At 43.3% G+C, this 23,480-nt stretch overlaps 1 protein-coding gene across 3 annotated transcripts in view; it reads right to left on the bottom strand.

Annotated features, from left to right (window-relative positions):
* Positions 1 to 845: 845 nt before the first annotated feature.
* The window catches only part of glra4a (glycine receptor, alpha 4a), an 80,124-nt gene continuing 57,489 nt past the window's right edge, over positions 846 to 23,480 (bottom strand). Inside the window, exons 2-11 of one of the 3 annotated variants that reach the window (XM_090198588.1) lie at positions 20,098 to 20,231; positions 16,950 to 17,017; positions 15,153 to 15,376; positions 14,157 to 14,239; positions 7,048 to 7,185; positions 6,526 to 6,740; positions 5,461 to 5,610; positions 5,287 to 5,370; positions 3,747 to 3,875; positions 1,483 to 1,879 (exon numbers count right to left, since the gene is read on the bottom strand). In XM_090198588.1, the coding sequence (XP_090054714.1) occupies positions 1,583 to 1,879; positions 3,747 to 3,875; positions 5,287 to 5,370; positions 5,461 to 5,610; positions 6,526 to 6,740; positions 7,048 to 7,185; positions 14,157 to 14,239; positions 15,153 to 15,376; positions 16,950 to 17,017; positions 20,098 to 20,231 (1,522 nt within the window). In that variant the 3' untranslated portion in view covers positions 1,483 to 1,582. Of the gene's footprint in view, positions 1,880 to 3,746; positions 3,876 to 5,286; positions 5,371 to 5,460; positions 5,611 to 6,525; positions 6,741 to 7,047; positions 7,186 to 14,156; positions 14,240 to 15,152; positions 15,377 to 16,949; positions 17,018 to 20,097; positions 20,232 to 23,480 lie in introns of all 3 variants that reach the window. The other 2 variants (XM_021561503.3, XM_090198587.1) reach the window with 2 other exon arrangements.

The raw sequence follows: 23,480 nt of genomic DNA, 5'->3' as shown, positions 1-23,480 counted from the left end.
TGCACACCAATATCTCTACCTGTACATGACCATCTGATCATTTATCACTCGTGTTAATCTGCAAAATTGTAATTATTCGCCTACCTCCTCATGTCTTTTGCACACAATGTATATAGACTCTCCTTTTTTCTACTGTATTATTGACTTGTTAATTGTTTACTCCATGTGTAACTCTGTGTTGTCTGTTCACACTGCTATGCTTTATCTTGGCCAGGTCGCAGTTGCAAATGAGAACTTGTTCTCAACTAGCCTACCTGGTTAAATAAAGGTGAAATAAAATTTAAAAAATAAAAAAATTGCTGGGAAGCAAAGTTGTAAAATTTCATGAAATAGTGGCAACACTTTTTGCACTTGCCTAATGGAATTTGGCCCACTGTTGGTGTACTCTAATTAAGTAATTCTGCCTGAGGGGGTGTAGTATATGACGAATTGACCACGGCTAAGGGGCTGGTTTTAGGATTACTACAGCCCTTTGCCATGGTATATTGCCCATATACTGTACCACAACGCCCCGAGGTGCCTTATTGCTATTATAAACTTGCTTACCAATGCAATTAGAACAGTAAAAATGTATTTTTTGTCATACCTGTGGTATTGTCTGATATACTGTACCATGGCTTTCGGCAAAATCAGCATTCAGGTCTCCAACCACCCAGTTTATAATGGAAGACTATAACAGAAAGCAATTGTCTGTGATGCTGTAAATCTGTTGGGGAATTTCCTGACTGTTTTAAAAGTCAGTCTTGAATCTTCTGTGTATTACAGCTCTGCTCTTCTGTGATGCAAGCAATTTCGATCTTCCGCCAACAATACATTTAGCGACAGAGGAGCAAAAGCAATTGCGATTTCCTGGCAGAATATCCCATTTATTCAAATGTTAGACAAAAGGAAATACACATTTGTGAGGTGTGCAATCGATGAACAACTCTGTTTATCTACAGTTTATACATTTGTGTGTGATACATATATAATCTTGTCATATGTAGTTAAAACAACATATCCCCACCCCATTTAAATATCCAGAATATCAAAGACCCCAATCCCGCCCTCATTTGTTTGGCAATCTAAAGTTGTAAAAAAGCCTTTTTTTAATTGTTATTTTTTAAAAACATTCATTCAAAGATGCATTGAGTGTTAAAATTCAAGTCAGCATTATCCACCCAGCTACAATCAATATTCACTTTGGAATATGGCTAAAGGCAAAGACAACGACTTCAGAGTTCAGGCAGAAGTTCAAAGACTAGCATTGTTATGTCTCTAGTCTAGCGCCTGTAGCATCTGCTGTAATCCAGTCAAAACAAGAGGAGTAAGATAAAAGAGAATGCAAAAAACAAACAGCAATCTAACACCAGTTTGAATCCATATCTTCACTTCGTTCTCTGCTCACATGCTCTCGCTCTGAGATCCTGAAGACCTACCTGAGCAGAGTTTTTAGGATCAATGGTTATGAAGCATATGCCTCTGAAACACTTAATCCTCCTTTTTTAATGTATATCTTGCAGGCAGTTTTGGTTGAAAGAAGAAAAACTGAAATGTAGCATGAAACAATGAATAAGTTGTGGGGATTAGAGCAGAGAGTGTATTACAAGTTTGCATGGATGTCTTCGTGTCGCAGCACTTTGTAGGTGATCCAGTAGAAAATGTTGAAGAAGAGGAAGCTCAGAGGGAAGACGGCCCTGGATATCGTGTCGATGCGCTTGGCCCGGTCCACGAAGCGCTGGCGGACCACTTCGCCATCATAAACAGTGGACACCGCTGGGGGTGGCGGGGTGAAGACTGTTGCCCCCTCCACAGTTGTTCCGTCCTTGGTCTGTAGGCAGTGACCCAGTCCGTAGCCGCGGAAGTAAAATCCACGGCTGTCTCTCGCCAGTTCCTCTTCCTGGGGGATCAAAAGGAAAACACAGATTGGCTTCACACTGTCAACTGGCATTAGCTCATATTTCTTCCCAGTGGATAATTCAACGACGCAGGCATTTGGGGTGTATCGTAGCAAAAGGGCTATAGGGTGAGGGCACGATATAAAAATAAAAAAACATCAAGCATGCCTGAAAATATAACTTAAAGGGAGATGTATTTCCAGTCTAAAGTGTTGTACTTTTGCCTCGTGTGATGGATTCTTTATGAGAGATGGGCTTTATAAATACATTTGATTGATTGATTGATTAATTAATCAAGCCAGCGACCTAAGATCGCTTTTGTTCAATCATCTGCCTTTCTGGAGTGTCAACAGCGTCATTAAAGCGAAGGGGACGTTTTAATTATCAGTATAACAAAAATTACCTCCATTTCTCTTTGTAGGCTAAGGACACTTTTTTTAATGATCTCTCAAGGTGCCTGAGTGAAAAGTCGGGGTCCGACAAAAAACTCACAATGGGCATTACCATGTGATGGATGGCACCCTTTCCACGCAGAGTGAGACGCCCTGTTCCCTTTCTTTGTGGAGAATATTAATAGACATGTAGCTTAACGCTGACAGTCCTTTGACACCTTGAGAGATGCCATTTGGCAGGGGGAAAGTGGAGATGTAGGATCTAAATTGGGTGATTAATAGTCAGTGTGAAGGCAGTGAGTCAATTGACCCCCCCCCCCCCCCCCCCCCCGAGTGTCTCTCTCCCTGACCCTTGATGCCCTTAGTGAAGGGCAGTTACCAATATGTCCCCCATTTATTGCCCAACTTCAGCTCCGCCATGTTCCTTTCTTCAATAATGAGCATTGGCTTCCCTCTCCAACTTGCCTGCCTTGTTCCTTGGCTGTAAGTGAACTTGGTAGAAACTAACCATTTATCTGTTGCACAATGACAAATTACACCTTACAACAGAAGGATGAGGAGATCTTCTTGCACTTAATTATCTCTTCTACTTCCACCTAAACTACAGTACGTCATGTGCTGAGGTCTAATGATGCGTTTCACTAAAGATAATAGGTACTCATCGTCATTGGCCCGTGCTCATGGCCCCAGTCAGGTAGCTTTGGTACACACTTTGTGATTTGTTGAAGAGGAGTGCCGTTCTCACCACTGGGATCAACAGCATGCAGTGTCCTGACTCTGCAGAGCAGGGGTGGACAAGGACCAGAAATTGGTCAAGGCATTTCTGAAACACCGGCCCTGGGTCGGTCCATTTTGGGCCAGCGTCTGGTTAATTGGACTGCAGTCAATTAGCCAAATGGTGATCATTCTGAGCAAAAATCATAACATTTGCATGCCCATGGGCTGCGCCCGCTCTGCGTCCTAAAGATGGACCAGCCCACCGGGTATTTTCCCGAACTGCCCTATTGCCAGTGTAAACTGAGTGTATGTGGAAAAGTTGGTGTTAAAAATGGAGTTGCACTTCTGGTGACTTTCCTTTTAACCGACTGCTAGAAATTCACACCAACGTTTTACATTATCGACTTTGGCCTGGGGGTCAGAGCAGCAAGTAGTTGTCGCCACTTTGAAATCAAACAGGTAAGTATATTTCAAGGGGTATGTATACTTTCTGAAGGCACTGTGAAACCCCCCCCCCCCCCCCCCCACAAAGTGATGACAGACGAGGGAGAGAACACACCTGGAGCCGCAGACATAAAGGCATCGGACTTCAAATAAATGTTTATAATTAGGACGGAGTGAAGGTCAGGAGCCAAACCAGGGGAAGGAGAGTGAGAAGGGGCTTGTTTTAGGCCGACACATGGTGGAGCAGACCACATTCAGTTTGGGGATCAGAAGTGGCGGAAGACATTCAGTTTGGGGTGACACGGGTTGGTTTTACCCTGGCACAGGCGCTGCAGTGCTGATTCAGGTTCCCGTGGTAGCTGGTGCTGGTAGTGCTGTTGCTAGGCAGGTCGTTCACTTTCCTTAGTGACTCTACACTCCCCGGTTGATTGGCCAAGGCCATGGCCTCCGTAGGGAAAGGAGCAAGGACACAGATTGGAATAATGCCATTTGAAACCATGCTATTCTCTCAATACCAGTCAGAAACCAGTTGCACATTGGACTGTGTACTTATTTGCTCAGCTTTTATTATATTACAAGGGTCCCGAGAGAAAGAGTCGCTTAGTTCCTCAAACTTAATTCCACAGAAATGCTAATCTGCTTTTTGCTGAGTGCAGGAAATCTTCTCTGCTTCATTCCAAATTCAGCTAAAGCACTAGCTTTGAGCCAAAACGTGTGATAAAAGAAGTGGACATAAAATGTATCAAACATGGTGATGTGGAACTAAACGGAAAACAAGCTATGCTATTTAGTCTTTAAGTCAGAAGTACTCAAGGAAAACGTTGAAAGTACAATTCATCATCCATAGCTGTTACCAAAGGAATTACTGTGGCTCAGGAGGCTGAGGAAAATATCCTTAAGGAACTAGAGTAGGCTCGGCAAACACCCTACAATTGTTGGCTCGGCAAACACCCTACAATATAACACATTTTAATTCCTGTATGATGTAAGCTGTAGTGTATACAGTAGAGGTACATGGGTGCTTGGAACTCAGGGTCTAACTGCTCTCTCTGGTTTTTCAAAGCTGAAGACCATGGAGGTACAATAGGTATTGATGAACCCTGGTCAGTCGGTGGCAGTAGACAGGTGTGCTCAATCAGACCAAGGCTTTGCCTCAATACCATCCTAGATGGATAACTCAGAAGCCAAATTTCTCGACGGGAGTAATTGCCCAACTGAGGTGGAGAGGAGGAGTCATGGGGAAGTAGGGGTGCTGAAACACCCCCCTGAAAAATAGGAATTAAAAAACAATATTAATATTTCCTCACAAAAGTAATGTACTGGCCCTTTACTAGTCCTGTGTTAACGGACCGATATAGCCGCTATGGGAAGAGTTACTTCTTGCTCTCGTGGACAATCATTTTCTCCCCTGTTATTGATTTGGGTCCAGTAGACGGTCCATTAAATCTGTGGGATTTGTCTGCCCTGGACAGTGGAGGCTTTACTACAAGTCTGGGAAAGCAGCCCAGCCATTTTGGAGCACAGCTTAATGTGATTCTTTCGGACTCTTGTCTCTGCTCTTGAGATTTAATTCTGTTTCGCTAAAGGGTCTTCCATTTGATCATATGCTCTCAGTAGCACTACCGCTCTACACTCTCTACAAGTGGGTACATGGTGGATTGGTTGTTTGCCTGGAAAGTAATACTTCAGATCAGCAATTTAAGTCGTAAGCTCTCATTCATTCTTTAAAACCCCCTGTATTACTTTCCCAGAGTTCCAGTGATGTGAGGCTGGAAAACAGCCTGTTAACCCAGCAGGGGAATGGTGTGCCGGGGGGAGCAGGGAGCACACAAACCTCTATGCAAGTTAGTGCTCACCATGGAAATGAGCTGAGCCTGAAACGAGCTGATCTTTCTCATGTAATGTGACGGCCAGCTGTAGTGTGTTGCCGTTGTCAGTCTCTGAATAAACATAGGCGCACTATAACATGGGGCATAAGTCAGTGTGATAGGAGATGACAGGTAGGTGTATGTGTGGTGGTTTACACTCACTATTCTCTGCCGCCGCTGCTTCTTCCTCAGTCTGATGAACTCCTTGTGTTGCCGTGAGACAAAGTTGACTGCTGCGTACTCGAGCAGTGCGGCGAACACGAACAGCAAGCACACGGCCATCCAGATGTCAATGGCCTTCACGTAGGACACCTGGAGACGCAGGGAAGGGGTACACAATGTCGCCGGGTCATCAATAGCCAATCAATTGAGGTGTTGGTGCGCATAATGACGGAGGTGTGACTTTCAACCCATCCCTCAACCAGGCAGACTATGGAGCCATGTCCTCAGAATGGCTCAGAATTCCAATGAGAGTCAATAAGATACAGGCAGACATCATCCTTGAGAGGTCACAGTAAGACCCAGGTAAAGTCAACTCCGCTCTATTCATGAACACGCCAAGGTCAAAACAGATCAAACTCAAATTGGAAATTCAATAGTCTGCCAGCTACCTGTCTAGACATGGCCTAGTTATTGTGATATTTCCTTATTCAGTCTAACCTAGCTATTGTGATATTTTCTTATTCAGTCTAACCTAGCTATTGTGATATTTCCTTATTCAGTCTAACCTAGCTATTGTGATATTTTCTTAACCCGTCAAACCTAGAGGCCTAGCGTGAGGCAGCAGTTACTTATCCAGGTACTTCCACATGTGTGTCATGGCAAGCATTGCAGATGCTGGAAGTATTGGTTATGAACTGGACCGTTACATTGCGTTCTGTTGATCTGTCAGGTGACGATAACCAGGTGTAACATCAAATTGATCTTAGTTTCATACTTCGAAAATTGGCATGTCCTACTTTGAACCAGCCTACTAAAGTGACATCTGAAATAGCCAATCAGCATTGGGAGAGGAGTCATTTGATTGGACTGAAACAATTTGAAAGATTCTGATACATACCCACCAAATCTAGCGGTTCCTACAAGCCCTGCGTTGACAGTGACGCATCTGGTGTATAGTGTTTACGTGCGCTAGCACTTACTATACTCGCCGTCCATCATCCCGCTTACTTGCCTTACTTTTTAACACTACATCCCTGAGGTTGGTAGACCATTATCTCTGCTGACCTTGGGTAGAGAGGCCCGGGACCCAGAGCTCTGGGTGGTCATAGTGAGCACGGTGGTGATGCCTAGGCCCACTCTAGCCGGGGCAGCATCCATGTTGATCCAGAAGGAGACCCAGGACAGGATGACAATGAGCAGGCTGGGGATGTACATCTGGATCAGGTAATAGCCCATCTGTCTCTCCAGGTGGAACTTAACCTCGATGCAGGTGAATTTACCTGCCACCGGAAACAATAGAAATGGCAAGTATGTGTGTCAGTCTTCTTGGCATATTCAGAAGAATTTAAGTAGTTAAAATGTGTAGGTTGGAAAAGTTGCCACTGGTCCATGTTGATAAGGAAGTTGTTGCTACTCCATAGAGCACTTAATTATATATATATTTTCTCAGTTAAACTAAGTGAGCAGAAAGCACTGTCTTTATGCTCTGAACTTTTCTTAAACTTGGATTCAATCCCCAAACCTCTATACTGTAATTTATGTTTCTACCAGAAGAACAATGGAAGTGAAGTTCCACCAAGGTCCCACCTGTGTTGTAGTGCTTGGTGCAGTAGCCTAGATCCTGCTCATCTTTCAGCACAAACTGTGGGAGCGTCAGATCATCAGCCACCTGCACCGGGTTCTCGGCCAACCACTCGAAGATCAGATCATTCATGGTATACCCAACTACAGAGAATGAGACAGTGGGGGGAGGAGGGGTGGGAGAGATTGAGAAACAGAGGTGCAAAGGGCAAGATATAAGTGTTGGGCGGTTTCCAGATTTTTGTATCTTCATTCTGGGATTTACAATATTACATGCTTAATACACCAGGGGGTGCCAAACAAATGCAAAAAAACGACCATTGGGAATCTGTTTCCAGAATGCTAACAAAAGTAGCACAAGTAACAGCAAATTTCCATTGAGTCTGCTAGCTAAATATGCTAACAAACACACACGAAAATAACAAATGGCAAAGACAGGCAATCCAGCTCATAAAGTTATAAATATATGTAGGAGCTACCGAATGTCACTTTTGGTAAGTTTAGACATTTACAAGCGAATGTGAATGAGACATTGCGCAAATGAACAATGTTTTGATCCATGCTTGTCTGCTCTGATGCAGCATGTGTACACACTGTGTCTGTCCAGAGTCGCTAGGGCAAGGGGCCTGCCTGCTCTGCTCTGAGAAGACGGGTAAAGAGCAGACGGAGAGGAGCAGACAGGCAGAGGAGAAAAATGCAAGGAAATCAAAAAGATAGCATTGGCAGCTGTACAGATAACTCATCCAAAGGGCTTTGACTTCTTTGACACGGCAGAAAGCTAAGACATTATGATGCCTCGTCACCTTATTAATTCAGTATCTTACTTAGATAACTAGCAACCCTTACAAAAAAAGTGCAGCAACTGCAGTCGACTGTGGTATTTTGGACACAGTAATTGCAGAATAACTGCAGTGGTACTGCAATATAATTAAGCAATAAGGCACAGGGGGGGGGGGGGGGGGGGGGGGGGGGGGGTATATGGCCAATATACAGTGCCTTGCGAAAGTATTCGGCCCCTTCGAACTTTGCGACCTTTTGCCACATTTCAGGCTTCAAACATAAAGATATAAAACTGTATTTTTTTGTGAAGAATCAACAACAAGTGGGACACAATCATGAAGTGGAACGACATTTATTGGATATTTCAAACTTTTTTAACAAATCAAAAACTGAAAAATTGGGCGTGCAAAATTATTCAGCCCCTTTACTTTCAGTGCAGCAAACTCTCTCCAGAAGTTCAGTGAGGATCTCTGAATGATCCAATGTTGACCTAAATGACTAATGATGATAAATACAATCCACCTGTGTGTAATCAAGTCTCCGTATAAATGCACCTGCACTGTGATAGTCTCAGAGGTCCGTTAAAAGCGCAGAGAGCATCATGAAGAACAAGGAACACACCAGGCAGGTCCGAGATACTGTTGTGGAGAAGTTTTAACCCGGATTTGGATACAAAAAGATTTTCCAAGCTTTAGGAGCACTGTGCAAGCGATAATATTGAAATGGAAGGAGTATCAGACCACTGCAAATCTACCAAGACCTGGCCGTCCCTCTAAACTTTCAGCTCATACAAGGAGAAGACTGATCAGAGATGCAGCCAAGAGGCATGATCACTCTGGATGAACTGCAGAGATCTACAGCTGAGGTGGGAGACTCTGTCCATAGGACAACAATCAGTCGTATATTGCACAAATCTGGCCTTTATGGAAGAGTGGCAAGAAGAAAGCCATTTCTTAAAGATATCCATAAAAAGTGTCGTTTAAAGTTTGCCACAAGCCACCTGGGAGACACACCAAACGTGGAAGAAGGTGCTCTGGTCAGATGAAACCAAAATGTAACTTTTTGGCAACAATGCAAAACGTTATGTTTGGCGTAAAAGCAACACAGCTGAACACACCATCCCCACTGTCAAACATGGTGGTGGCAGCATCATGGTTTGGGCCTGCTTTTCTTCAGCAGGGACAGGGAAGATGGTTAAAATTGATGGGAAGATGGATGGAGCCAAATACAGGACCATTCTGGAAGAAAATCTGATGGAGTCTGCAAAAGATCTGAGACTGGGACGGAGATTTGTCTTCCAACAAGACAATGATCCAAAACATAAAGCAAAATCTACAATGGAATGGTTCAAAAATAAACATATCCAGGTGTTAGAATGGCCAAGTCAAAGTCCAGACCTGAATCCAATCGAGAATCTGTGGAAAGAACTGAAAACTGCTGTTCACAAATGCTCTCCATCCAACCTCACAGAGCTCGAGTTGTTTTGCAAGGAGGAATGGGAAAAAATGTCAGTCTCTCGATGTGCAAAACTGATAGAGACATACCCCAAGCGACTTACAGCTGTAATCGCAGCAAAAGGTGGCGCTACAAAGTATTAACTTAAGGGGGCTAAATAATTTTGCACGCCCAATTTTTCAGTTTTTGATTTGTTAAAAAAGTTTGAAATATCCAATAAATGTCGTTCCACTTCATGATTGTGTCCCACTTGTTGTTGATTGTTCACAAAAAGATACAGTTTTATATCTTTATGTTTGAAGCCTGAAATGTGGCAAAAGGTTGCAAAGTTCAAGGGGGCCGAATACTTTCGCAAGGCACTGTACCACAGCTAAGGGATGTTCTTATGCACAACGCAACGCGGAGTGCCTGGATACAGCCCTTAACCATGATGGCCATATACCACAAACCTCCGAGGTGCCTTATTGCTATTATAAACTGGTTACCAATGTAATAAGTGGAGTAAAAATAAATGTTATCTCATGCCTGTGGTATACGGTCTGATATACCATGGCTGTCAGCCAAATCAGCATTCAGGGCTCGAACCACCCAGTTTATAACTGCAGTTATACTGCACTGTAACTGCAGTTACACTGCAAAATTACCATAGTACATTTTTTTATTTATTTTTAAGCAGTATTTGCAGCATAGTGCACTTTAACTGCAGTTATACTGTATTGCACCTCGGTTATACTGCACTCTGACTGCAATCTTTTTTCGTAAGGGAAGTTAAACGGAATTTTTCACGCAGGAAAAAAAGATAATATGCGTAAGAAATCTTATTCTGCGTTTTGTAAAGGCAGATCTAAAATGCTTATTTTTGTCATTTCTGCTGGGCATCACACACATTTTGTGCTTCAGTTGCACCTCTCCACTCATGAGAATTCAAGAATGGGCATTCTATCAGCAGACAGTGCTTTGACTGATGTGTAGCTACTTTTCTCTGGTACTTTTCTTGGTATAGCCAACCTACTTTTCTCTGGTAAAATTCAAGATGAACTTCAAGAAACCATGATAAACATTAGAAATAGCCATGGCCATGCATCAGCTGAATAGCGTTCCACTTCTGTTCATGAAAATTAACCAATTTTCTGCCGAATGTGTTGCACTAACGTATTTCAGACGGAAATCTCTAGTTGCACGTCCCTTATCACTCGATTGAAACCAAAAACATTCAATATGAAACGCGACTTGTCAATACACAGCTGGACTCACCTGCTCCGGCTTTCTCCCTTTGTGCTATTTACACGTGACTGGCTGTTCTGGGGAACTATAAGCTTCATAATGTAAAATAATATGTAATAACCTGCTTTATCTCCTAACGCATTGCACAAGTTGACTGCAGGTATTTACTTAAAAAGTAGCTACAATGTATTGAAAAACTTCAAAGAAAGTTTCAAATTGTATTGAAAAACCATCCTGTGGCCATTTACAAATAACCTGGTATACGGTATACCGCCCAAGCTTAAATGATAGACATATGGAGAGAGGGATAGAGTTGAGAAAGGGAGAGATAGACCAGGGTGTAAAGAGTTAGGGTGGGAGAGGGAGAGGTGTGGGATATACAGGGTGATGTCCCTCAGTCCAGCTGCCATTCTGTTCACATCTCCCTCTCCGCCTGTTTGTCATGATAAAGGTCATACGCCACAGCTTCCAAAGTGGCAGACCGGTTGCTTGAAGGTTGAATGCGAAGGGTGAACGTGAGGTGCATGCCTCCCCGACAGCGGGAGCTAATGGCTTAATGGATGTAGGGTTGCCCTTGCATTCGCTTACACGTGTTTGCGCCGCTGAAGACCCACAAAGCCTGTCAGTTTGGCGAGGTTACAGTGTAAGCAAACATACATCACACTCGACCAAGCACCCGTACGTAACCACTCAAGACGAGACTGTAATTGCTTTGCACACACACACCCCACCCTCTGCCGCCCATTAGAGCACAGTATACAGGAGTTGATTAGAAGTGCCTGGCCTCAGACAAAGGACAGTAGGCTGCCGTGGAATACATCACACATCTGAATAATACTACTGATGTCCATCTGGGGCCCCTTGGGGCCTGAATAACAAAGACATCAATTATTGAAGATATCCTTACCAGCAGACTGAAAACAACGCCACCACTAAAACACACGTATTTCTCCCCTATTGAGTTCTGAGTCATTCACACAACCTTCATTAACGAGCAAGGAGAATATCAAGGTCTTCATAATGGTGATGAAATGTTCTCTGGACTGTCTGGATGTGTTTAACAAGGTTACCTAGCAGAGAATATGGTTTCGTATTGATGTGGTCTGGTCTCTTTTTGATGTTTATGGGCCTTGTCCCTGTAAAAAACACATTTAGATGGTGCTCTGAATTAGTCCAGTCTAACTCTGTCCTGTGGATTTACACTTTATCCATTTACTTACTAGCTTAATGATACCAAATTGGGTCACAAGAACACATCATGGTTTAAAAGATTGTTTGAAATATGAAATAGCTACATGATCTGTCAGAATAAGGCAAACATTAAAAATGTAAATGTTTACTAGAGCTCAAGGCATCAAGATTACAGCTAACAAACAGCACTGGAATCCTCAGACCACTCCCTCTTTCCCTCCCCCTCCCTTCCCTCCTCGCTCTCTCTCAATGTGGCAGCGTTGGCAGTTGGCACATCGCGTGGCAGTTAAACCTACAACTGTGTCCTCGCCCTGTCCTCCCGGGCAGACAAGGTGATCACACCCTTGGGCGGTGTAGTAACACTTGTCAAAACAGAGCTGGCCGGCCCCTTTAGAGCCACGGAGAGGAGGGCTTCCTTTAATCAGAAAGGATTAGGACTCCTGTAATGGCCCTGTCAGGTAGTAAACCTGCTGGCTGGCACGTTCTCTGCTGTTGGACAAGATCTCTCCTCACTTGATCTCCACACTTTAGGAGGGTTTAACTGCAGACAACGGAGGGAACGATGACGACGACAGTGGTATAGGGTTACTCGGTAGGGCAATGCTGAGAATAGTGAACCTCACAGATGTAGGATTTTAATTTGATCATTCTTTTGTTGCTGAGAATTTTCCTGCACCACAGGAAATGCAGATGAGCTTCATAATTTGCATAAATTCACAGAAAACCAACATGGATATATTAACAGTTTAGCACTTTTCATGTAGCCTGATTGTGGCCAACTAATAGCCTATCCACGATCAAGCAACATTATGAACTAAACTTTCAAATCCTATTGCTGCAGGATTATTTTGCTGTGACAATATAGGTCAAATTAAGATCCTACATCTGTATATGCATCTGCATAATGATTCCCACAAATATATTTATTAATCTTTATCATATTTGGCATTGAAATACACTGAGTATACAAAAGACTGGCCAGGTGAAAGCTATGATCCCTTATTGTTGTCACTTGTTAAATCCACTTCAATCAGTGTAGATGAAGGGGAGGAGACAGGTTAAAGAAGGATTTTTAAGCCTTGAGACAATTGAGACACGGACTGTGTATGTGTGCCATTCAGAAGGTGAAAGGGCAAGACAATATATTTAAGTGGCTTTGAACAGGGTACGGTAGTAGGTGCCAGGCACAATGGTTTGTGTCAAGAACTACAACGCTGCTGGGTTCTTCCACACTCAACAGTTTCCCATGTGTATCAAGAATGGTCCACCACCCAAAGGACATCCAGCCAACTTGATACAACCGTGGGAAGGATTGGAGTCAACACGGGCCAGGATCCGGCATGGACACCTAGTAGTGTCCATACCCCGACATATAGAACCCAACAGTGGAGGTTTCATAATAGCCATAAAACCTAGTGGTCAAACAGGGAAATGGTTCCAATGGAAAAACGATTGGAACCATTTCCCTGTTTGACCACTAGGTTTTATGGGTATTATGACTCATACTGTGGTACACCCTAAAGGCTGTTCTGAGGGCAAAAGGGGGGAAGTGCAACTCAATATTAGGAAGGTGTTCATAATGTTTGATATAGTCTGTGTTTTTGCTCCAAGCAAGTTCTTAAACTCGTAAAACTCTTCCAATTGAAACAGAGGGGCAAAGCAATAGGAATATTAACTAGACTTAAGTTATTTTGTCTGGCCTTGTGGAGGGCGCCAGGGGTGGGTCATATAATAAAAGGGAACATAAAATGAAGGTTTCATTATTGATATCCTGGAAATTAGATTTGTGGAGGGGCAGATGCCATCAGTGCTGGGGGCAAGGGGGTAGCGAATTGACTTTTTTTCTTGACCTTTATCTAGGTAATAAGGAAGGACCTGCTATATCCAGGATTTATCCACTGACTTTGTTCTATTTATATTTTTTTATGAAGAGATTCCTACGTTTGATACACTGCACATTAATTTCATTACCCTTAAAGGATATCACTGTCAAAGGTGTGGCAGGTAGCCTAGTGGTTAGAGCGTTGGACTTGTAACCGAAAGGTTGCAAGATCGAATCATCGAGCCGACAAGGTAAAAATGTGTTGTTCTGCCCCTGAACAAGGCAGTTAACCTGTTCCTAGGCCGTCATTGAAAATAAGAATTTGTTCTTAACTGACTTGCCTAGTTAAATAAAAAGCGTGTCATTTGTTATTGCACTACACAAGTCGGTGTCAGAAAGTCCATCTTTTATTTTATGCATGCGTAACCGTCATCAGAGGATGTTTGATAAAAGCAGCAACTCAAAACCTAGCCGGTCACATTCAGGCATTGAATATAACCTCAATCAATGTCACCCCTTTGTGATGATAAGATTAAGATTTTCACAACTAAAATTGCTCCATCTATAAGCTAATAGCCAGTGTGAAAAGGGGAGGAGGAGGAGATGAAAACGAGGAAGAGGAAGGAGATAGAGGGAGACTCACAGCTTTCAAGCTGCATGGTACAGGTCTGAATATCCATGGGGAAATTCTTTAAGTCCATAGGGCAGGACAGGATGAGAGTCAGCCTGAGATAGAAAGAGAGAAGGGCAGCTTTAGGTTAAAGGTAAAGGGCAAAGGAGAGCGTAAAAGAAGAGAATTATAACATACAGAGAGAAATGAAGACAGAGGCAAGGAGGACAGCTGCAAAGGTCACCAAAGGTGCTTCACAGGGCAGACATTTGATTAAAACTCACCTAATGCTTTGACGGTGGACAGTTTTACGACCTATCCCAAGATGAACTCTGTACTATACATTATGGCATGAATTGTGAGCGTTATCAAAAAAGGCAAATTGCAAAGGATGCCGTGAGTTACAATGCCATTTGGTTACAATAGCAAACTAATTGGTAGACACATCCTTCCCTTTATTTATTGAGGCGCTGATGCATTGAGCCTTCGAGGAGCCGCGGGGAAGGGAAGTAACTATTAAGGAGTTTGAGTTAAGAGAAGCCGTGTAATTACCTGCTGTAATGCATTGCCCAGAGGACAGACGAGAGGCACCAGTGCTATGCTGCTCGCAGCAGGAGCCCCATCGCTATCGTGCTGCGATGACGTGAAATTCCAGGCTCAAAAATATCCCCCACAAATACACTGACGAATGAGCCTCCGAAGTTTCTTTGTGTCCTCGGTTTCAGAGAGGTAGCTACTAAAATGCCTTTTGGACTACTGTGTGATTGTTAGCGAATAAATCTGCCATTGTAACCAATATGGTATGCCTAACTGCATGTTTTTCAATTCCTTTCATGGGGTCATGAATGTTGATGAAGGAGAGATAGATCAACTCACAGCAGTGTTTGGTTTTGATTGTGGGACTAATATATTGGTATCAAAGTTAATGTGATGAATAACTCACTCGGTCCCCCTGTGGCCATAGACAGAAGCATCTTGAATAACTCACTTGCTCCCCCTGTGGACACAGACATAATTGTTTCTGCTCACCTGATGCTATACAGTACACTCCCATCTTGGAAGATCCGCAGCAGTTTGTTGTCGGTGGTGACCTCGTGAAAGTTAGCCCCCTTCTCGTTAGCGAAGAAAAGGTCAGGCTTCCAGATGGAGTCCAACATGGAAGGATCCAGGTCCAAGGAGTCGTCTGGGTACTCCTGGTAAGCCAAGCGGGGATCGTTCCACTTTTGCCGTAGGAACACATTGAGCCTGTAGTCCTGTGGATTGACCAATACATTTAGTAATCGTCACTTTCTCAATTAATCTTTCCTCGATTCCTCACATTCTCTTTCTTCGCCACCTCCTCAAAAACACACTGGAAAAAAGGTCAGAGGGTATGGATTTGAAACTTCTCCTGGAATGCGGTTGAGAAGGAGGCAAGGAGGTAGGACGTCAGGAATTGTAGAAGATGAATCGAGATTGAGACATAGTAGTTTGAGACAGTGTGTCATGCCTTGTCACACACTATAGGAGGCAATTAATGAAGTGATACCATTGCCAGGTTTCAATTCTTCAATTAGCTTGTTCGGTTCATGATCGTCTGTCTCTGATGTAAAGTAGGAAGTCTGATTCAATGAATAACCTTTACTGTTGTTAATTATAGCCAAGACAATGCAACATTTTAATTAGTTCTTTGAAAAGTAGGGTGTATTTATACTTTGGAAAGTAGTGTGAATCTATGTAGTTTAGGGTTACGCTAAAGGAATTAGGAGTCATGCAGGAGTAATTGACATTTTGTCCATTTGTAAAGGGGGAAATCACAGACAATAACCTAGAATATTTAGTGCAGAATGAAGTACCAGATTCTGGGTGATCTAAATTATGTTCAGTGCCTGTTGAAATGACAAAAATATGCTTTGTGGGAAGCAAAATCAATGAATGACTACTTTTGAAATTTGGTTAATTCCACAAAAAGTTCACGTCCTCATTTAGTCACAGGAGTTATTCAAGTGAATCATTTAAGTAAATGCTCATGGTATTGAAAGACTCAGCTGTGTCTGTCTCCTCCGGCAGTTCATAACGGTCTGTCTCTGTTCCCATGAGGTACCACAAATAAACTAAGGGCAGCACAACACATTTATCACAATAAACACTAGGCCTTTACCACATCGTCCAGTGACATCACTAGTGTCCTCTGTCCACACTGACCTAACCTGGGGTCCAGCCCTCTGTGCCAAAAGAGCCTTTAACAACTACAATCTACTGACCAAGCACTTTCCCTCTTGTATTGGACAGGCTTACAGGGAGAGATTCTTTTGCACTTCTTCCCATTTCACTCTTTTTTTCCACCCAATTTTTCATTTTAATTGCAGAGTGGACAGTTCATTATCAGAACATCACTGACCCACTGGTCTCTGAAGGTTGCTCTGATAGACTCCAGGAAATAAAGGGAGAGAGGTGAGGGAATTGATCCAATACTGAGCAGGCCAAAGGGTAGGAATTAACAGGGTATTGTATTAGCTGGAGGAGATCATTTAGATTTCTCTTTCTTCAATTCAGGGATTTAGCTAGTGTATACCTGCTCAAATATGCTCCTTATCACGGTCATTCATGATTACAAAGCAATGAGACTGCCTTAGGGTTATCATGCTACCTGGATAATTATGGTATTTTGTATAAAGCGCATATTCATTTAAATTTTTTATTTCACCTTTCTTTATACAGGTTTGTCTCTCTGAGACCCGTTGAAGATGGCAGCAGTCAGCAACACATTAAATGATTAGCTTAAAACAGTTTCTTATTCCAGGATGTTAATTCACTGTGGAAATTCAAGTTGGTCAGTTGACTCACCATAGTAGTTTCCGTGATGGACCCAAAGCTGTTGATGAAAATATTGCAGGTGACATTCACAGGCGGACCTGAAGAAATGATAAAAAGACAATCCATCACTCCTTATATGGAAGAATCCTTTCAACTGTTTGACCTGCTGTGTAAAAGTTTGTTAGAGATCATTTTGAAATCTTTGAATGACACTGAGGGTTATTGTATGTACAGGAAGTGGTGAGTGTATTTCTGTTAACTCTCTGATGTGGAGCAAGTATGAAATAGCCACTCAGTGGCCAGTTTATTATGTACACTATCCCTAGCCGCATCCTCTGAGCATGCGCAGACCAGCTGGCTGGTGTGTTTACGGACAATTCAATCACTCCCTATCCCTGTCTGTTGTCCCCACATCCGGGGGACTTCAGGAAACAGCAGAGGGAGCACCCCTCTATCCACATCGAAGGGACAGCAGTGGAGAAGGTGGAAAGTTTTAAGTTCCTAGGTGTACACGTCACAGACAAACTGAAATGGTCCACCCACACAGACAGTGTGGTGAAGAAGGCGCAACAGCGCCTCTTCAACCTCAGGAGGCTGAAGAAATGTGTCTTGTCACCCAAAACCCTGACAAACTTCTACAGATGCACAATCGAGAGCATCCTGTCGGGCTATATCACAGCCTGGTACGGCAACTGCACGCAAGGCTCAAGAGCCTTGGTACGGTCTGCACAACGCATCACTGGACACCTACAGCACACCTACAGCACCCAATGTCACAGGAAGGCCAAAAAGATCATCAAGGACAATAACCACCTGAGTCACTGCTTGTTCACACCGCTACCATCCAGATGACAAGGTCAGTACAGGTGAATCAAAGCTAGGACCAGGAGACTGAAAAACAGCTTCTATCTCAAGGCCATCAGAATGCTAAACAACAATCACTAACTCAGAGAGGCTGCTGCATATACTGAGACCCAATCACTGGCCACTTTAATAAATGGATCACTAGTCATGCTACTTTAAATAATTCCACTTGAATAATGTTTACATATCTTACATTATTCATATCATTTGTATACTGTATTTTCTACCATCTATTGCACCTTGCCTATGCCGCTCGGCCATCGCTCGTCCATATATTTATATGTACATATTCTCATTCACCACTTTAGATTTGTTTGTATTAGGTAGTTGTTGGGGAATTGTTAGATTACTTGCTAGATATTACTGCACTGTCGGAACTAGAAGCACAAGCATTTCACTACACTCGCATTAACATCTGCTAACCATGTGTATGTGACCGTTAACATCTGCTAACCATGTGTATGTGACCATTAACATCTGCTAACCATGTGTATGTGACCGTTAACATCTGCTAACCATGTGTATGTGACCATTAACATCTGCTAACCATGTGTATGTGACCATTAACATCTGCTAACCATGTGTATGTGACCATTAACATCTGCTAACCATGTGTCTGTGACCGTTAACATCTGCTAACCATGTGTCTGTGACTGTTAACATCTGTTAACCATGTGTCTGTGACCGTTAACATCTGCTAACCATGTGTCTGTGACCGTTAACATCTGCTAACCATGTGTATGTGACCGTTAACATCTGCTAACCATGTGTCTGTGACCGTTAACATCTGCTAACCATGTGTATGTGACCATTAACATCTGCTAACCATGTGTCTGTGACCATTAACATCTGCTAACCATGTGTCTGTGACCATTAACATCTGCTAACCATGTGTCTGTGACCGTTAACATCTGCTAACCATGTGTCTGTGACCATTAACATCTGCTAACCATGTGTATGTGACCGTTAACATCTGCTAACCATGTGTCTGTGACCGTTAACATCTGCTAACCATGTGTCTGTGACCATTAACATCTGCTAACCATGTGTCTGTGACCATTAACATCTGCTAACCATGTGTCTGTGACCGTTAACATCTGCTAACCATGTGTATGTGACCATTAACATCTGCTAACCATGTGTCTGTGACCATTAACATCTGCTAACCATGTGTCTGTGACCATTAACATCTGCTAACCATGTGTCTGTGACCGTTAACATCTGCTAACCATGTGTCTGTGACCATTAACATCTGCTAACCATGTGTATGTGACCATTAACATCTGCTAACCATGTGTATGTGACCATTAACATCTGCTAACCATGTGTATGTGACCATTAACATCTGCTAACCATGTGTATGTGACCATTAACATCTGCTAACCATGTGTATGTGACCATTAACATCTGCTAACCATGTGTATGTGACCATTAACATCTGCTAACCATGTGTATGTGACCATTAACATCTGCTAACCATGTGTATGTGACCATTAACATCTGCTAACCATGTGTCTGTGACCATTAACATCTGCTAACCATGTGTCTGTGACCATTAACATCTGCTAACCATGTGTCTGTGACCGTTAACATCTGCTAACCATGTGTATGTGACCATTAACATCTGCTAACCATGTGTCTGTGACCATTAACATCTGCTAACCATGTGTATGTGACAAATTTGATTTACACCACCCCGTTCATGAAATGGTTTGCTATAGAAAGTAGGCAGACCAGCATTGAGGCATTCAGTTACGGTTTGATTGAACGTTAGCATGGGCAAATGAGTTCACTTTCCTTGCTTTGTCTAACACTATCATGAATCTAGCAAAGAAGTTGTATTTAGTTTCATAGCACAAACGTTTGTTAGCACGGTTCTTACACTGGGTTTAGCCATGGAGGGAGCAGGCCTGCCCAGGCAAGTGCAGGGCGTTGCCTAGCAACACGTGCCTCGGAGGGAGACCGTGTCTGCACAGCACAACGGATTCCCATGATTTGTGAATATTTCTGGCTGAGCAGCTAGCGTGACAGCTAAAATGGCTTCGAAAAAATATGATTACAGCTATTAAAATAATGACATTATAGCATTCAGTAATCAAAATGTTTTAGAAATCTGGGTACATTTATGGATATAATTCAAACTTTAAGTAAGCAGTTCTATGCTTCCTATATACAGGCAATATATATCCTATTCTACAGGCAAGTCCTATTTAGCGTTGTATTAAAAACAGTGGCTGTCCGCTTGCATTCATTCCGTGACGTTTCAGTGTTTTTTATGGGAGCTGTGGCCCACTTCTGAACATACTTACGGTACCTTTGAAGTTGGGTCTGATGCGGGCGTCATAGCCAGACCTTTTCCCCATGAGCTTGTCCAGGAAGTCAGACGGGGACTGCGAGGAGGGGACTGTCCTACTAGAGGACTTTATCTCCTCCTTACAGGAGCCCGGTCTGAAGAAGAACAAAAAGAAACACATAAAGAGGGGGAGAGAGAAGCAAGAGTTAGAGAAACTTCAAATTGGCATCAATGGAATACATAATGAGAGAAACAAAACTTTTACACGGCCGCCTCCGAAAACCCATCGTTTGTCACATGATGTTCAGTACATAGTGTTCAATAGACCCTAACTACAGTGAGGTGGTGAAAGGGGAAAGGTACATCCACATCCAACCCCTGCACTCCCCCTTTCAGTGTGTAATCCAGCCTGGCTTAGCAGCAGTGGGGCTTGACAGATTGATGGCTCAATTGAAATGCTGTGAATGTCACTCCAGGGGAGGAAGGCTTTGATTCCAGCTCCAGCATGGCTCAGTCTGCCACTGACAGGCCCAACAGGCCAAGGAGAGAAAGAGAGCGATAGAGAGAGAGGGGGAGAGAGCAGTTCCGGAGCCCACGGGCCCTGGCTTGTGTGATGGATCTCTCCTGTGAACTATGGAAGGCTATCCCACCCCAGGCCCCTCCCCCAGGCTCCCTGTGTGCTGTCTGCCCTATGTAACCTGGTGCGCTGTGTAACCTGGTGCCCAGTGTAACCTGGGCTGTGAAGAGGCTCCCCCTCTGCTCTGTGTAACCTGGTGCCCTGTGTAACCTGGGCTGTGAAGAGGCTCCCTCTCTGCTCTGTGTAACCTGGTGCCCTGTGTAACCTGGGCTGTGAAGGGGCTCCCTCTCTGCTCTGTGTAACCTGGTGCCCTGTGTAACCTGGGCTGTGAAGAGGCTCCCTCTCTGCCTAGTGTAACCTGGTGCCTAGTATAACCTGGTGCAATGTGTAACCTGGGCTGTGAAGAGGCTCCCTCTCTGCTCTGTGTAACCTGGTGCCCAGTGTAACCTGGTGCCATGTGTAACCTGGGCTGTGAAGAGGGTCTATGTGTGACCTGGTGCCCAGTGTAACCTGGTGCAATGTGTAACCTGGGCTGTGAAGAGGCTCCCTCTCTGCTCTGTGTGCCATCTGCCCAGTGTAACCTGGTGCCCAGTGTAGCCTGGTGCCCTGTGTAGCCTGGTGCCCTGTGTAGCCTGGTGCCCTGTGTAGCCTGGTGCCCTGTGTAGCCTGGGTGGTGAAGGTTCCAGACAGATCACAAGGTTTCTGAACTGTACTCATCTGCTGAGTCCCATACACTCTTGTTCGAACCCCGGTCTCCTACGTGCCAAGACTGTGTTAGCCTAATGAGCTAAAGCCAAGGCATTTGTTTGAGAAACTAGCACACAAGTTCAGGTCTCAGGCAAGGTTACATATCAAAATATCATGGTTCAACAAACCACCACCTCCATTTCAGAAGCACTGGCGCATTTGATGTGTATAGAGTTGCGTATGAGAAAAATAATGAAACCCAACACCTCGAAAAGCCACAACACTGACTCCATTCAATCCTGGAAGAGCCCCCAAATCTGATAAAACCGGGTAGCAAACTTAGCTACATAGAAATGATTGTCATTTTTTTTACATGATTGGGATGCTCTGGTGTTTCTGATGACTACATTTAAACAGGAAATAAAATTGTTTAAAAGCCTTGAATAGTATCACAAATCCCTCACTCAAACTTTGCTGTGATGTGTTTAATAAGATGATGCCTGCACAAAAAAACATGCATTTTTAATGACAGATGAGAGTAAAACCTTTGATTTGGGGTCTCCTTGGATGTCTGACTAACGTTCACTTTCTCCACCCTCCATTGAAAATCAATCATCAACTATATACCCCTGAGGATTCTACTGAGCTACATCTCAGTCTCTCTCACTGCGGGAAAGTTTCTGAATTCCCCCTAGTCTTTGGTTCATCTGCTGTTGAATGAAGTTTACAGTTGATGCTACTGCATTGATGCACCTTCCATCTCTTTTACTCTCGGTTATGGCCACAGAGAGACACACACACACACACACACACACACACACACACACAACGTTGTATGGGTAACCTGAATAGAATTCTATCCAGTAAATATATGTTTCATTCCTATCTGCTGTGAGACCAAGCTCCAAATTAAATTTCCAAAGACAAAAGCAATCTGATTTTCTTGACAAGTTTGAAATAGCGATTTCCTCTGAGCTGCAAATTTGCGACTCGATCTCGCCTCGAGCGTTAAAAAACTAAATAGCTGTGACAGTTCTCTTCAGACTTCAAGAAATATTGACACATGAGAAACTGGTCTCCTTAAATACAATTGCGAAGGTGTTGGCATGGATTTCTGGGTGATTGTGACAGGCCGGCGGGAAGGTGACTGAGGACAATTACGTGAAAACCGAACAAATCTCCATAGGGTGTCCATTTTATGACGCCCATGTCAGTTAAGCCGCAAAAGGGTTCAGGGGAGTTGGGGAAACTTCTTTTATTCACATTCTCGCTCAAGACGGAGTGAGCCGAGACCATAAGCCAACCTACTTCCCTCCCATATACTGTATCAGCGAGGCAATGCTCTGGAAACAAAGCTATTAGGCAAGACATACTTTTGAGAGAATGAGTGAATTTCAGCCTAGAATCGTGGAGCTGTCTTTAGGTGACTCATTATGTGCCTGGTAATACTAATAAGCACTGAGGACAGTTCAGTTTGAGATGTCTCCTCGGTGCTGGCACCCCGTGTATAAAGAAAAGTTATCGGTACTCATTGTGAATCTATTATATTTCTATTTTTCTATCTATTTCTATTATTTCTCTATTTTCTCTCTCTGCATTCTTGGGAAGCTCCCATAAGTAAGCATTTCACTGATAGTCTACACCTGTTGTTTACAAAGCATGTGACAAATACAATTGAAATGTTATTGTTTTTAAAGCTGTTACTTTAATAAGCAGTTAGAATTTTGACTTCGGGACTGAGAATATATTTATTTGGACCGTCCAACCCACCCGGTATATACTGACTGCTATTATAATAAGCTAACTTTCAAAGACATAAAAAATAAAAGAGAGTGGTCCTCGAGTTTGGATCCTTCCCAACATTATATAGGCTTCCTTCAGTCCACAACAGTTCAGCAGTTCTTCGCTCCTGTTTGTAATGGTCTGCAGCCCTCTCTCATGTGAATCTTGAATCTTTACCCATGTGCCCTTGAAAGCTGTGGGATTCCTATGCATCCCCTTAGGCTTTATAATACACCAACTCTCCATCAACCCTAACGCATTTCTAATCTGAGTCTTGCCTACACTGTCCTGCGTCGTCAAGGGTAAAAAAATGACCCGACGTTGAATGTAAATTGTGCAACTATCTGACAGAGGTTGT

The sequence above is a fragment of the Oncorhynchus mykiss genome, chromosome 14 (assembly GCF_057628025.1).
Source record: "Oncorhynchus mykiss isolate SJ-2025 chromosome 14, ASM5762802v1, whole genome shotgun sequence".
NCBI classification, from domain to species: Eukaryota; Metazoa; Chordata; class Actinopteri; order Salmoniformes; family Salmonidae; genus Oncorhynchus; species Oncorhynchus mykiss.
Note: the sequence above shows the minus strand (reverse complement) of the source record. Positions and strands in the feature narration are given on the sequence as shown.